The sequence below is a fragment of the Bacillus rossius genome, chromosome 15, assembly GCF_032445375.1.
Source record: "Bacillus rossius redtenbacheri isolate Brsri chromosome 15, Brsri_v3, whole genome shotgun sequence".
Classification (NCBI taxonomy): domain Eukaryota; kingdom Metazoa; phylum Arthropoda; class Insecta; order Phasmatodea; family Bacillidae; genus Bacillus; species Bacillus rossius.
The window spans coordinates 47,574,390-47,589,948 of NC_086342.1; the positions used below are offsets into that span (position 1 = coordinate 47,574,390).

The 15,559-nt window shown below is 41.9% G+C and overlaps 1 protein-coding gene across 1 annotated transcript in view; it reads left to right on the top strand.

The window, feature by feature from the left end:
* Window positions 1-13,970, top strand: part of LOC134539520 (basic salivary proline-rich protein 3-like) — a 32,915-nt gene extending 18,945 nt beyond the window's left edge. The window contains exons 2-4 of the mRNA XM_063381610.1: window positions 3,041-3,218; window positions 5,895-6,105; window positions 12,565-13,970. Of these exons, the coding sequence (XP_063237680.1) occupies window positions 3,041-3,218; window positions 5,895-6,105; window positions 12,565-12,990 (815 nt within the window). The 3' untranslated portion in view covers window positions 12,991-13,970. The remainder of the gene's footprint in view (window positions 1-3,040; window positions 3,219-5,894; window positions 6,106-12,564) is intronic.
* Window positions 13,971-15,559: the final 1,589 nt, after the last annotated feature.

The following is a 15,559-nucleotide window of genomic DNA, read 5'->3' on the forward strand; positions in this document are numbered from 1 at the left end:
AAACACCCAGTGCGATCGGTCTGGTTCGGAGTCTCGTTTATGTCACGCGCTGACGATGGACTTTCCATCGACCTTGCCAGGTTCCGTTTATTGTTCGCCAGTTTTCTTTCGTCGAGGCAACTTACAATGCTTGCAAGCATTAAAAAATGATGATTTTTTTTCTGTACATAATTTTCAAAGAGTAGAAATAATGCAAGTCCAATATACGTTATTCCTGGCTCGAAGCAACACCTTGAAGTCTGCGACTGCAGTGGCGGCATGCTCACATTGCAAAGCTAGAAGCTAGAGTCGATTATTTTTCTTATAATTTTCCTAACCGAACTAAAACTATATGTATCGGGAGGGGTCTTGGTTAGGCAGGCTGTAAGGGCGTCTCTGGCTGCGGTCCATACTTAGAGACCCGGAAATTCCGCTGATTCTTCTGGCCTCAGGGGAGAATTCAAAGTCATAGGTGTGCTCAACGACTGTTTGTTTGTTTGGATGATTTCTTAACGAGAACATATTTATCTTTGTTAATTGGCACTACCTGATTAGCTTACTTCTCTCATAGCTGGACACCGTTGGCTCACGGTCACATAGGGGCGTGTCCAAAAAATCTGCTGTCCAATCATGAACACAGTTGAGGGTGTGGAAGGTGGCATTCTAACTTTTGACCAAATGAATGTCCGAAATGGCCATATCCCTACACATACACCCAATAATGCTGGGTTTCAGCCATGCAGGAGGTGTAGCATGCATCATGTGCTAGGAGGATATTGGCCAGCCATGGCATTAATGTCACGACTTACTCTCCTATATTAACTTTAGACCATAACTGGTTAAGTTGGATCAGGTGAAACCTCTGCATAGACACAGGTAAAACCCTGGGCTCTGACGTGCGGGGTGAAAAGTCGTGCATCAGCTGTCAGGTTGGTTACAGGACAAAGAAGGATGAAAGAGTATGTCTGAGCAGAAAAGAGACAACCAAGCAATTCACGGAAACTTGGAAATATATCTGTTTGCACTGGGCGGTGCTGGATTTTTTTTTTTTTGGGGGGGGGGGGGGGGCACTAGACTTTCGTCGTTTCCCACCCGTCTGACAGCCTGCAAGCCAGGTTCGAGGGTCCGACTCGAGCCTCTGACATGTCGCAAGCTGATGAGCGTCATATCGTGTCTGAGCGATTACTAATAGAGTATGCCCATAAAATAATGTCCCAGTTATAAATTTTAATAGTATCAACTGTAAGCATTGTAGAGTGGTGGTTCAAGGTCACAATTAAAGAGTAACACAACAGTTTTAGAAAAGTGGTTGCTTTATCGCTTGCAAGACTACCTATGTTGAAATAATGACTCTTTCTCAATTAGTAGAGAGTTTTACTGTAAACTTTATTTAGCAAAATGATGGAATCTCTTTGTACGAAAGTGGTTGAACGTCGAAGTTCCTGATCGTCGGATTGGTCGTAATTGGTCGAGACGACAGATATCTTTTTCGCTGGCCTCCACGTTCACCTGACATAACGCCGTGCTAATTATTTTCCTTTGGGGGCTTTATAAAAGATCGTGTCTACATTCCACCACTACCTAATGATTTTCATGAGTTAACCAAAGTATGGGAAGAATTGGACTTTGGGTTGAATGTGTATTGGTGAACTAAATGAGCACATATTGAACATTTGTAAGTTAAAAAAAAATAGGTTAGTTTACCTTAAAATTGATGTATGGTTTGTTGTGAATAGTCCAAATTAAACTTTTATAATATAACAATGGAACTGGGAGATTCAGTAGTGGAAAGCCTATGCAATGTAGGTAATGTTGGTAGCACTGTCAAGGGAAAAGTGAAGCTTGTAACTTGTACGTGCCTGGCCGTGTGCTTGGCTGAGGTGCCCTGCCAGTGACGACGAGCGTGAAGGCAGCAAAGAGGTGTTCTCTGAACTCAATGCTCACTTTAATTAAACGTAAATCGACCTAACACGCACACTTGTTAACCTCAGCTCAGCTCAGCTCAGCCAGTCAGGCAGTAGGTTGCGAATATACGAGGGAACAGGTTCTCCAAAATGCAAAATTATTTCCTACCAACTTTGACAGGAAAAAGGTTTAGATAATTTTAATATATTGATACGCACTGAAAATTGAACTCAGAATGTGAATTCACCAAACTTATAAGAAATTCAAAGGAAAAAATGTAAAACTCTACTTGGGTGTCTATGATGTTAAGGCGTCCGCTTGTAGTCTCGAAGACAAATGTTAGAATTGACACGTTAATCAATTTTTTATGTTTAGTTTAATTTTTTAAATATTTTTTTATATTATGGATATTAAGTAATACATTTTTATTAAAACTAAACAATATTAATTATAATATTTACTCTTTCAAAGTATTCATTAATTTTTTTATCACAGCTTGCTAAATTAATGTGTTTCGAAACAAAATAATATGTAGCTTACTTGTTGAATATTATAGTTTTTTTTGTTAAAAGTAGTCAATTTATCCAAAGTTGTTTGTAATTTGTTCCTTAATTTATTTCTTTTTGATGCCATTGCTGAAAAAAATCGTCCAGTGCTACTCTTGAAAAAAAAAAGAGGCAGTGAACAGCTTTATAATTATTGCCCTACAGCGATTTGAATTTAAATTAAGTCCGAGATTTGTAGGAAATGTTTTTTAAACACTTAAAATCTCTTAAACGCGCTAGAACCACACTGTTAGAAATCACAGTAAATTTACGGATTTTTCAAGGACGAAATAACCTGAAATAAATCTCAGAAAACTTTATCTTCGTAGAAGCGACATCTTATTGCGACTTCGAGTTGAGTGTTTGGTTTTAAACAGTACGGGAAGAAAAAAAATTATGTTTTTGCTGTATATTCGACAAGATTCTGAATGTTTTGTTATTACTGTTCGAAACAAGTTAAATCAGTACCGTACAATTTCGAAGACGAACCGTAAATTTACGAAGATCACTGGATAATTTGCAACCAGCGTTCTCCGTGTATGTGAGAATGGACTTGTCGACGGTGCAGTAGGGAGACCCTGGCGGGAAGGAGAGCTGTGGGCTTGTCGCAGGAACTGCGCTGACCTGGCTGGTGGTCGCCGCGACCACCGCCGCAGCAGTCGCCGCCGAGGACTGGGTGTGGTCCTCCAATGGCCGCGACCTGGGCGGGGCGACCGGGCGCCTCGACGACCGCGGGTCCTACCGCCTGGAAGACACCAGGCGACCGTCCAGGCTCACCGACTACGACAGGTCAGGCACCACGAGCAGGCGGTGCGGCGGGAGTGGACCTGACCACTGAGGTGTCGGAGCTGTTTCCGGCGCTAGTATCCGAGACATGATCCAACAGGTTCGCGGAAAGGGTGCAAGGATGCGAATACATAGCCTCTCCGCACCAAGTGGCAATCCTCTGCCTCCACGTGGGCACCGCTGCTGGAAGCGAATCGTGGTGATTATGTTGGGATGGAAAGCCTCAACCTCTGGTCATAGCATCGCCTTAACTGAAGAGGACAATGCCGCGCCTAACCCTGTCTCAGTTGCATCCTCAATTGCATCCAGAAATGGTGGATTTGCTGAATCTGCAGGCAACAGCAGATGCGATTGAAACCTTTCTGGGGGGTTCGACTACCGAGCCCCGGCGTCTCGGCCCCAAGGGCCCCGTGGTGAATGGATTAAGCCTATGGCGCCCCTGTGTACGGGTGCACACGGGCTTAAAGAAAGAGCTGTAAACTGCTCGACTAGGTGTGATACGTTCTCCTAGTTCAGTGGTCAGGGGAGGTACCGAGGTAACCCCGAGGCCCTCCAGCGCACGCACCGTGGTTGTCATTTCTAGCCAGGGCTTCCTGCGGTCGCCGCCGGATGAGTTCAGGCACTTCCGGGCCTTAATCGGCTGTAAATCTGCCGAGCCGAGGTACGGCAGGTCGGAGGGTAGTCCGAGATGACGAGGACATCCAGTGGAGTAACTCTGAAGAGTGGCAGTCGGTTAGCAGCTGGCAAACAGTCTGCAGAATCAACACCAAGTTGGTAGTAGTAGTACGGGAAGAATCCATGAAAGATTGAATGGTGTCCCGCTGAGGTTTCCTCTAAAGCTCTGGATTCTGATTAGTTAGGACTCGTACTTAGTAGTGGTGCTCCGATCGCTTGGAGCAGGCTCCAAGGGTTACCTAGCCTGATGTGGAGTCGACGTGGTGAGCGATGACACAGCTCCGGTACTAGCCTGGATAGCTAATAGATGTTGGATAGGCCTCCACCGGACCACGGGTTCACTGGGTGTTTGAGGGGTCCCAGTGTGATGTGAGAGATTGGGGAAGGTGCCAGCAGTGCTGATAAAGTTTAATGCTCAGGACACAGCCAACTGTCTGGTAAGCTGAGTGTGGTAAAGAGGCTAAAGCGGTGACTATGCTGGGTTGGTGGCCCCAGCCGCTGGTCGGTGCCAAAGCTTCAATAGCCACCCATTCAACAAATAGGGAGCGATCCCTTATAGTTCTTTTATTTTTAAAAGCTCTGGAATGATTGAAAAAACGAACTGGAAGACACCCCCACTCTACCCTTCAAGGACGCATATTGGGAGGGGAACATGAGTAACACCGGCTGTAAGGTCGGAGTACATCTGGTTCTCTCTAACACCAGCCGCTGGTCATTGCCGAGCCACTAATACCTTCCAGATCAAACAACAGGGAGCTATACCTAACAGTTCTGTTCCTTTCAAAGCTCTGGAATGTATATGAAAGGCGAACTGGGACACTACGCCCACCCTACCCTATTAGGGCACATATGTGGGAGGGGAATGTGAGAATGCTGGCCGTAGGTCGGAATAGTCTGGTTCTCTCTAACACCTTCCTGATCAAAAGGGGGAGTGATCCCTGGTTCCCATTCTACCCTACAAGGGCGCACACATGGGAGGGGAAATTTGCGGGCCGTAGACTGGAATAAAGTTGGTTCTCTGGAGCTCCGATCTCTTGGAGCAGACTCCAAGGGTTCCCTAGTCCGATGCGGAGTAGACGTGGTGAGCGACGACACAGCTCCGGTACTAGCCTGGACAGCTTGCAGAGGTTGGATAGGCCGCCACCAGACCACGGGTTCACTGGGTGTCTAGAGGGGTCCCAGGGGTAGGCGCCAGTAGTGGTGATAAAGTCTTAGGGCTCACAGCCGACTGTCTGGTTAGCTGAGTGAGGCAGGGAGCTAAGGCGGTGACTTCGGTCAAGCTGAGGCTCTAACCCCTTCCTGATCAAAGGGGGGGAGTAATTCCTTGACAGCTCTGTCTTAATATTACTTGCTCTGGAATGTAAAAATGTATCTGTAAGCCGACTCCCAATCTACCCTAAAAGGTCGCACATTTGGGAGGACAGGTGGAGGATGCCGACCAAAGGTTGGAACATAGCTGGTTCTCTGGTAACCACACTTTATGACCAGGCCTGTGCTGCCCCATTTCTTCAGAGGTCATGACAGTGATGGTAATGGTTATGGTGACTGCGATATTTGCAGCGACAGGGATAATAATAATAATGATGGTGATGGTAAAAATGACAGTAACAATCACGATTATGTCATCATTACAATCACCACCACATTCTCTACCATTATCATCATTGCCATTAAGACAATTTCCAGCATAGCTTATACATCCCCATCACCACCATATTAATCTTCAGCACGACTATCACCCAAAATAATAATAAAGACACAGATTAGTCATCGTCATCTCGATGCGATTTCTTTAATATGAATTTATGTGCATGTAAACCCCTTGCAGATAAGAACAACGGTGACATGGGCTCCCGATAAGCCATGGGGAAATGCTTACGCCATTTCATTACCGTTTGGAGGTGGTGAGGGACAGGTTGTACTGAAAGGCTGGGCATCGGTCCATCAGCTAACCACCAGTTGGAGCAAGTGGCTACGGTGACGCGAGACACGATGTGCTTGCAGGAGGCCGCCGGCGCCCATCTACGAGAGCAACAGCGGCGACAGCTCGGCGCCGCCCCCGAGGAGGCCAGGCTACCGGCCCCCGGGGGGCGGTGCCGTCCTGACGGGCCCCACCCCCAGCTGGGAGCACCACGAGGGCGGCGGCAGGTACCGCGACTACGACCACTGCAAGTGCGCCTACGCCTTCAACTGCGCCTCCCCGGGCATCCTCTTCGTGAGTGCCACTGCATTCGTCCCCGAACCTTTGGTTACAGATTTAGGTTAAACTATCGTTTCCAGCCATTATGTTACAATGGACTGTACGACAAAGGTTTTTAGGACAAATGGTATGAATAATACCAACAGGGAAGACTACTCTTGGACAATAGAATATTTTCAGAAAAGATGCTACAACTGATATAAGATAAATATTTAAGAAAAAAAATGATGTCCAAACTAATTAACCAAGATTTAAAAAAGTAGGATTAATAACTATAGAACATATGAGTATTAATTATGACTAACATTTAAGGACCAACATATTTAATGTAAACAATATTAGGATAAACGAATAATGTATAAATGAATAAATAAATCCTGGGAACTTTATATTGATAAATATTACAGCCAACATTAAAATGTTGTTATATCAATATTAGATAATGTGGGAATTTCAATTTATATTATGTACTAATTGTACATCAGCAAAATGTTACTAGCAATATGTTGCAAACAAAGCAAAAGAGTTAGTAAAAAAAAAAGGCTCTTTTAAGTGTTTTCAAAGGTATTTGACATTTTTACCACTAACCATTTTTGATGCTTAGATTCTCTCGAGTCTGCTAAGTGGCAACTTTTTTTGCTTGGTAGTTTATCTTCTTTAGTGTTTAAAAAACCAGAGAATTATAGAATATTAAATATCTTTATTGAAAAATTTCCGATTTCTTAAATAATTTATAATGTTTAAATTTCTTAAGACATTAAATTTAACTAAAAATATTAATTTTTACTTGTATGTTTTTCTGCTGAGTCTTGTATGGTGGTGAAACATGGTAGATATCCCAGAATGGGACTGTTAGGTGTCCGAAAACACCATAGTTTATACACCATATTTACATCTCTGGAGATACTGCTACCTCAACGGCATACAGGTCGGTTCGCTAGCCTTAAGAGACACTCTAGAATGATTTCAATCCTTCGGAATAATACTCACATTTATTTTGTTGTAAAGCAGTCTTTATTATAATATTGTAACACTGAGAAATTTAACTACATTAATACACACTGGGTAACTGTAACACTTTTGAAAGAAGGCACGATCTAAACAAACATAAATGACGTAGTTGCCTTAAATGTGAACGACCCAACTAACCAGTAAGAATTGTCCAAATATATTTCACACTATGTATGAAAAATATGGCAGAGCAAAACTTAAAGGAGGGGAGTGGAGTCCCCGCTTGAAAAAAAGGTCTAGAGCAAACAATGAGGCAGATAAGGAAAAAGGTCATATAATAATGTAATTAATAATGCTTAACAGTTAGTAAATGAGATTAGTAACCTCTAAGGAATGACATCTGCCTCTAGCTTATTAAGTAAAGTCGCTACTTTGGATCCATTATTTGTCACCCAGAGATTACAAGTGACATCAACAGAACAAATGGTTCAAACAATTCACTGCGAATTCTGCATCACACCGATGATGCAGATTAGCTGCCGCCTCTTTCTCGTTGGACACGCAATATCCCATTAATTGCCTTTAAAATGTAAGTTTTTAGCCTTGCACCATATTTGCCAAGGTCGTCCAGATGGTAATGTTGACTTGTTGTTAAAATCAGTTCCACCATGTGTGCTTACTTGGTGTGATCATACCCAACCCTAGTCTCACCAGCACCTTCAACCCTTGGTTCCTCATTTATGTAGTATCAGCCTAGGTGTGATATGCAGGTATGGTTGAAAGCACCACATGACAAACGGTGAATAGATGCCACATATTTTGCCTCAGGAACCGGCTTTTATTTGCCATAAACATGTCCTCGAGTACTTGCAATATAGGCAGAATTCTGCCTATTGTACTGCGCTGATATTGCCAGCTCACACATTGTTGGTAAATGTGGACTATTACCAAGAATGTGAGGATGTCGCTTACTTGTCCTAGAAGATTTTGAAGCTGTTTGCGAGTGTGAGGTGGCTTTGCAAGGTGCAGATTGTACGGATGGTTGTACTTCGTGTCTATTCCATGTCCGAGCAAACCTACCTAGTTTTATCCAATTTATCAAATTTATCCTATTTATGATTAGCACAAGTAAGGTGATTGGTCGCGAGCCTTCCTAGCATTAAAAAAAAAGGTTGTAAATTTGCTTGTTATATGCTTACGGTTACACTGTGATGTCGTCTAAAATGGTTGTTATAAACTGTCTACATACCTCAATCAGACAAGTACCATTATAACTTAAAATGTAGCGCACATTTTAGTTGAAAAGGCATTGCACAAAACTGAAATTCCACTCATCGAGGATGATGAAAGTCGTATAATTCTGGTTATTTGGCCTAACTGGTACTTTCCAGTATCTGAGTGCATGTCGAGTGTGGCAAATAAGCGGGCCTTGCCCAAACCTACCAAATATACCTCGACACTAATAAGTGGTGGTGGGGAACTGAATGATACTTTGTTAAGTGGTTATAAATCTATGCAGAAATGCAAAGTACCATATTTTTAATTGCCAACACAATTAATTTTATACATCCTATTTGATAGCTCAATCTCACTTTCCCTTAGAATCTCTTGCACTCTTTCACATATCATGCACTGCTCCGAAAAGCCCCACCAAAATGTGATTTATAGACAGACTCATTCTGCATTGTGTAAATGTAGTTTTATGCTACTTCGGGCGATGCCAGTGGTTAAAAAAAAACCTTTTTGTCTCTCAATAACTGCCTAGCTACATTCGGAAACTCTGCGTATACATCATGAGAAAATCTTTCTTACATCATGAGTTCTTTGATAGGTAGTGGAGAGTTCCCTAATGCATATACAATTAAACAATCGTGCCTACATCCATCATTCAGATCGTCGCTTAATCACTGCATCATGTGTCACTAGCTACAGCTGTCCAAAAACCAGTTTTTCATGTAGGATCCCACGAAGACAGCAGGGGACTGGGTAACAGGATCTCTCTTCCTTGCCTCTAGCATGGTGTCCTTGCTCGTAGTCCCGCAGTCATGGTGCTCGTGGCGAGTTACAGTGCACATCAGTGTTATACTCACTGATGATACCAGGTGATGTGTCATGATTACATGGCTTGTTCCCGTGTCCATTAAGCCAGCAGTCGACTGGCCATTAATAATAACATGAATCGACATCAGTTGGTCTTCAGAATTAGAGAGTTGGCCGCTTACTAGCGATGTTGCAAACTGTAATAGTGATCTTTCATGAAGAATAGGGAGTGACACATCGTAAACCATGCCCTTAACTACCCATTTTCTGCATGTCTCTGCTGTTGTTCGGGACTGCCTACATGCTATTGATAGTTGCCTCAGAATACTGTTGGTAATGTGATGGTCTACCTTGATCATGTCGTTGCCTCCATTCCTCAAATTTTTATATGGACTCATGAAGTGCCATGGCAGGTCACCTCTCAATAGCCCACTCTGCTGCCTGTTACGGCCATTTCTTCTATGATATCTGCTTGAGCAGTGTCTGAAGTAACCCCTGTTTTCTGGCTTCCTGCGAGAAATGTCTGCCTGTATGCTTAAGAACTAAAAACTCAGCATGAATCTTCGCACCAATTTCACTTGGCCCCTACCAGTGAAGAGACGGCACTCTTCATCTCCCTCGCACAGCAACGGGTCTAGGCGGTAGCTACCTTCCTTGTCATCCAGGGCATTGCTCATTTCGCCGAATCACAGCTCCTTCAAAGGCAGGTACTCCTTTCGTGTGATGTCTCTGCCATCCTCTAGCCAGCTGTCCAGGCCTGAGCACATACGGAGCATGGAGGAGGGGGTTCGTGAAGTTTATGATCATTGGCCGAGCAGAAGCTGCAGAATTTTCTCGCTATCGGCCACCTGCATCTCATGCTCTTTTATTGTGGAAGGGCTGTACTTCTACATACACCATTGAAGTTACTTCGTGCAATGCTGCTTCAGGTACCTTTTAGAGTGCCATTTGTAGCCATAGTGGCAGTTTACCGGGGATGAACGACATAACTCACTACCTCTGTGTCCTTTTGAGCCTTACTATACAAGTTGGTCCTGCAGCTCACGACTTCCAGATCGTCGACGAAGTGATGTGTGAGATTTATGGCGAACTTGTGCGACAGCAGGTCGAAATGTCTCCACAGATCCGATCAGTCTATGGCTTTGCCACATATTCATTCGTTGGTGCGCTGTGTTCAATATTCGCAGCGTGCCCCATACTGTCACTGTCGTTCATAAAATTAAAAAAAAAAAACTCGCGTGGTTCTTTATGGGCCATTAAGCTCTGGTAGTGTTAGTTGGCCTGTCCCTGTGGCATATCAGATGGTAAATACGAGTTGTTTGATGAGGTACTATGTCTCAATACATGAGGTTTACATTGGCGGTTTTTGGTCCGATGACAACTCGACGTGGCTGCCCTTGCAGTTCACGTATGCGGTAGTTTGATCCTCTTTGGCAGGTTGCCCGACATTCCACCGATGACATCTCGACACGCATCTGTTACAATTCAGGTAGTACCTTGTCCAATTAAATTCATTTGACATTGAATTCTAGTTCCAAAACAACATTCCCTCAGCCTTCTCCCTTTTTACCATGCTGCACCTAGGTGGTGTACAAACACGCACACGTGTTCCGCCACTGTAACTCAGCTGTCACAAAGTCCATGCCCCTCAGCAAGTGGCATTTTGTACATGTGGTTTTAGTATTGCTATCTTCGACAATCATGCGCAGGTGCTCCATACAGCCCACTCAAACTTTGTCGACTTGACCCAGGGTGTCCGAAGGAGGTGGATTGTGTTATCTGCCAGTAAATAAATTTCTTGGAAACAGAGATGAGGGTAATTTGGTGGTTGGTGATATTTAGGTGGAAGGGGAGGAGGTTAAGAGGTATGGTAGCTTCTGTTATTGATTGGAAGGGAAGTGAAGAAGGAGAGCTGAGGATAAGATATGCATGGTATTGTTCACCGGTGATGCATTTCTCATGCATCTTAGAGGGAATGCATAAAAGATATAATCCTGTCGAGAGTTCCCACATTGTTCAAAGATTAATGCGCTCATCCATCACGGTTAACACTAAGGTTCCAAAATGGGTTCAACAGTAAGCTCGTTCTTCGAATCATGTTTTGCCACACAAGGGAGCATCAAATATCACCACTAGGTCTCACGTGATGGTGAAACAGGGCAAATATCTGCGATGGGAACAGGCTTATGTTTAATTTGCACACTGTCAGCTATTGAGTGCAGCCTATGCCATTGGAACGAAACGTAGCCCGTTAGATTCAGGTACCGAATCGGAGACAGTGACGAAAGTTTAGTAAGAAGACTTTGAAAACACCCTAACTTACTCACTGTGATAATTTCCAGAAGGCTTGCCACTACCCTAAATGTATAAGAGTAAGTTCGCCACATAAGACATTTAGTAAGGATGTTCAATTTTGTGGGTAAATATTTTAGTATTATTACAGTGATATTGCAATTACATTAAAAATGCCCATAGTTAAACTGTAACACTTTTGAAAGATGGCATGCTAGTACATGCATAAATCATGTAGCCATAACATGTGTGGCTAGTTGAATTACCAGGGAGAAATTTCCTCAGATGGTGGGTGATGTATATAGTTGTCAACGATAGATGCATACGTGACAGGACAAAACTGAAGAGAGTCGAGATAGGCCACCACTCCAAAAAAAATGGCTAGAACACACGGGGAGGCCGAACATGTAAAAACAACTGAAACTAAAGAGACGGTACTGTAGAACTATATGTGGAACCTCCACAGGACTACTTGAATCTCTAGCTGTAGCCTTATTTAGTCTGGTCGATACTGCTGCGCTACCATTTGTCATCCCGGGACAAAAATCAATTTTCAAAGAGAATTTGATTTTCTATAATACACAACATGTGTATTTCATCGTAATCATAAAATAACACAATAAAATATTCAAAAGCAACACTGACCAGTTAATTTTCATGTTATTACTAATAATTCACTAATTAGTTTTTTTTTTAAAACAGAAACTCCGACTCCAACAGTGGCCACTCACACAGCATCCTTCACTCCTGAATAGGGCTGGAACTCAGGCCTCGAATACTTCTTAAAGCAGTACGACGATGTATTTAAGCTGCCATTTGATGTCGCATCACATATGTAACTTCTGCAGTTACAGGAATGTTGTGGAATTCATACTTTAATTTGTATTTGCCCGCGCCTTGCTTTCCTTAAAGAAAAAATTGATTCCAGAGGGTCACGGAATATTTACCTGAATGCATGACATCATAACTGTCCCTTTGCCTCACTTGATTGGTTGGTATTGTACCAGATAAAAATTATTTTTTATTACATCATCAAATTGGCCTTTAGGTTTTGTTCGTCAAGTAAAGTATATTTTTTTCTGTTAATTCTTGATTTTAGTTTTATGATGATATCAATGGCTTATTTTTATTTGCTGAAAGCATAAACTAGTATCTTATGAATGGTCATGGATGTAGCGCGTGATGTTCCAGGGCTCCTGTGATGTGGACAAGCAGTACTGCTGCAATGACGAGAAGCATTTGCGCCCCGGGCAGGGATCAAGGTTCGACGGTAGGGAGGAGGGGAGGCCCCCGCGATTCGACGGCAGGGAAGACGGGAGGCCCCCGCGGTTCGACGGTAGGGAAGACGGGAGGCCCCCGCGGTTCGACGGTAGGGAAGACGGGAGGCCCCCGCGGTTCGACGGTAGGGAAGATGGGAGGCCCCCGCGGTTCGACGGAAGGGATGAGGGGAGACCCCCGAGGTTCGACCGCCCCGTCCTTGTAGGTCCCGGTGGTCCGGCGGGAGTTCCCGGGAACTACGGCGGCGGCTACGGCGGCTACCGGCCGCAGCGCGGGGACGGCTTCTACGATTCCTACTCCAGGTCCTCCAGCGTCGACGCCAAGGCGACCAAGAACTGAGTCACGCTCTGCCGAGCTGATGCCCACTACTCAAGCACATCGTCACGTGTCGCGTCAGCCGCCAGTTTCACAACACCAGAGCCTCCCGTTACAGGAAGTCGGTAGTACAAGAAACATTGTTCCTGAGAAAAAGTATTTGCTTAAGAGTATGTGATATTATATATTAACTGTAATAACATAAACATCAAAATTATAATTTTCATATTATTTAATTCACATGTGCACTCACCCTTGGTTTAATGTGATAAATCACTGGTACTACAAGTACTGCACTACATAGAGTAACAACGGTTTTCAATTGGTAACATTGAAATGTTATTTTTATCTGTAAAAGTTAAATATTTATTTTGAAACAATGGAAAATAAAGGTAGGATTCGAAATATTACTAGTTTCGTTGCTTCAACTGGCGAAACTGTTCAAGAGTACCTACTGAATAGTCTAAACACCTAGTTTCGTCATAAATGAACACTTTGGTATTTTATCAGGAAAATGATTTCGATAATTTAATACAATGCTAAACATTAAGTTTTTGTTTCAGTAATTCTGTAATTCTGTAATTCAGTAATTCTGACAAATTAATTACTGCCAATATTCCTACTTAATAGTTTCACAAAACCACGAAAAGAAAATTATACTAGGCCATTACGACTAACAACAATATAATAATCGTTTACCAGTATATTTGTCTAGACATTGACTAAAGCAGAAGACAAAAAAAGCTTTAACAATTTTTACCAACACATTTTAATTAATTAATGCATGATACCTTGATAAATATTTATTTTTATAAACATCTTATATATGTTAATACATTTATTTTTAATATTTATTGGTTGTGCATTACATTTATTTTTTAAAAAATATATGTATTCACTGATAGCTGTACCTGTATGTGCTACATGCCCTTTTATCATGTTTTGTAAATAATTTATTGTATCTGTGTACTGTTTGTGAATAAAAAACACATTTCATGCATGGACATATCAATATTATTTCAGAAATATGTATGGTCTTAAATATTCTGGATTAATTAATTAACAAAGCTACTCTGTGTTAATGTATATTCATTTAATTGCTTGAGTAACATTGAGTTTAAACTTTAATAACCCACATCGTTTAAATCTACAAAGGCAAAGGTCAATGTAAGGCTTAGCTTAACACAGTTATGACCAAAAGCTTAATGTGACAGACATCCAAAACATGACATCCACATTGACATCCATGCTATCGGGTATTTTGGAAGACCCAACTCAAGACCTGTATGTCGATATAGAGTTTTGTGAATTTAGGAGCAATATAAAAAATAATAAAATTTTTCGTCCAAAATATGCCCTCTCATCTGTGCTACAGATACGTTTTGCTTCATAAAGTATGCGACTCGCAAAGGCTATAGAGATCAACCTGCAGTACAAATTACTACTCAAAATCTAGGAGTATCAGAGCAGGTTGGAAAGAAACAACAAACAAGAAACTATAGTTGACGTTGACAGATAGTACTACGTCATTGCGTGCCTCTGAAAAGTGGCACTTCTTAAGATTAAAGTTTTCGTAATATAATTGATGATCTTTTATACGAAGATATTGTGGAAGAATCCCCTAGCCGTTATATAAGCCAAGATTTTATTGGACGAGAAGAAGCTATGGTGGTAAAGTCTGGAATGGATAGGTTATAGTAATCTAAAAGACCAAGGAAGGTTTGGTTTCCTTTAAAGACTCACAATGGGAGGTTATTGGTCAGGATCAGTCTGCTAGAGAATATTTATTTGAGCAGTTAACCCAGACTTTCTGAAGCGTTAAAACACATTCCAAATGCTGTTCGATATTATTACTGTACACAACGATATCATTAACATACCTAGTTGAATAAATATTGATATTCAGATATCCTTAAAATGGTTTCTGAAACTTCGCTACATATCAAAGTGCCAAATAACACGCCTTTCAAAACTCTGTCCAATTGTAATTACCCCCCAAGAAGATGTAAAATGAGCGTATTTCCTAGAAGCAGGGTGTGTTAAATATTGATGGAAGCTTAAATTTAAAAAGATAAATGAAGAGAATAGGAGGCTTTTCCACTGAAATTAAATAGTGGCCAGTAAGACACTATTAAAAAACCTTGTTATTAAAAGACAAAACAAAAGACAAACAAGGTTATATTCATCGGAGTTTAGCTTGGCAACAACTATGAGGAGATAGTATAGTTTGGGACTGACTTTGAGTTTATTCCTTCCTTCAACAAACGAACAATTTTCCTGTGCCTTATTTATAACATTGGGACCGATGATTTATTGGTGTAAATTCAAGTAGTAGTTTCTTTCTTTAAATATAATCTTATATGATATAATATCACATTTCTGTAACCTATCTTTGATGAAATTGTAGTAATCAGTTAACAGATAAGTTAAGGCATTACACTGTTTCTTAATGATATAATGAAGACTGCGTGGGAATACTCTAACCCACAACTTATCAGTTATTAAGGTAAATTAAATCCGGGTGAAAAATAAAAGTGTTAAACAATTTTTCTCACATCATTAACACACTAAGAGGCACCAAGAAAATCAGGCT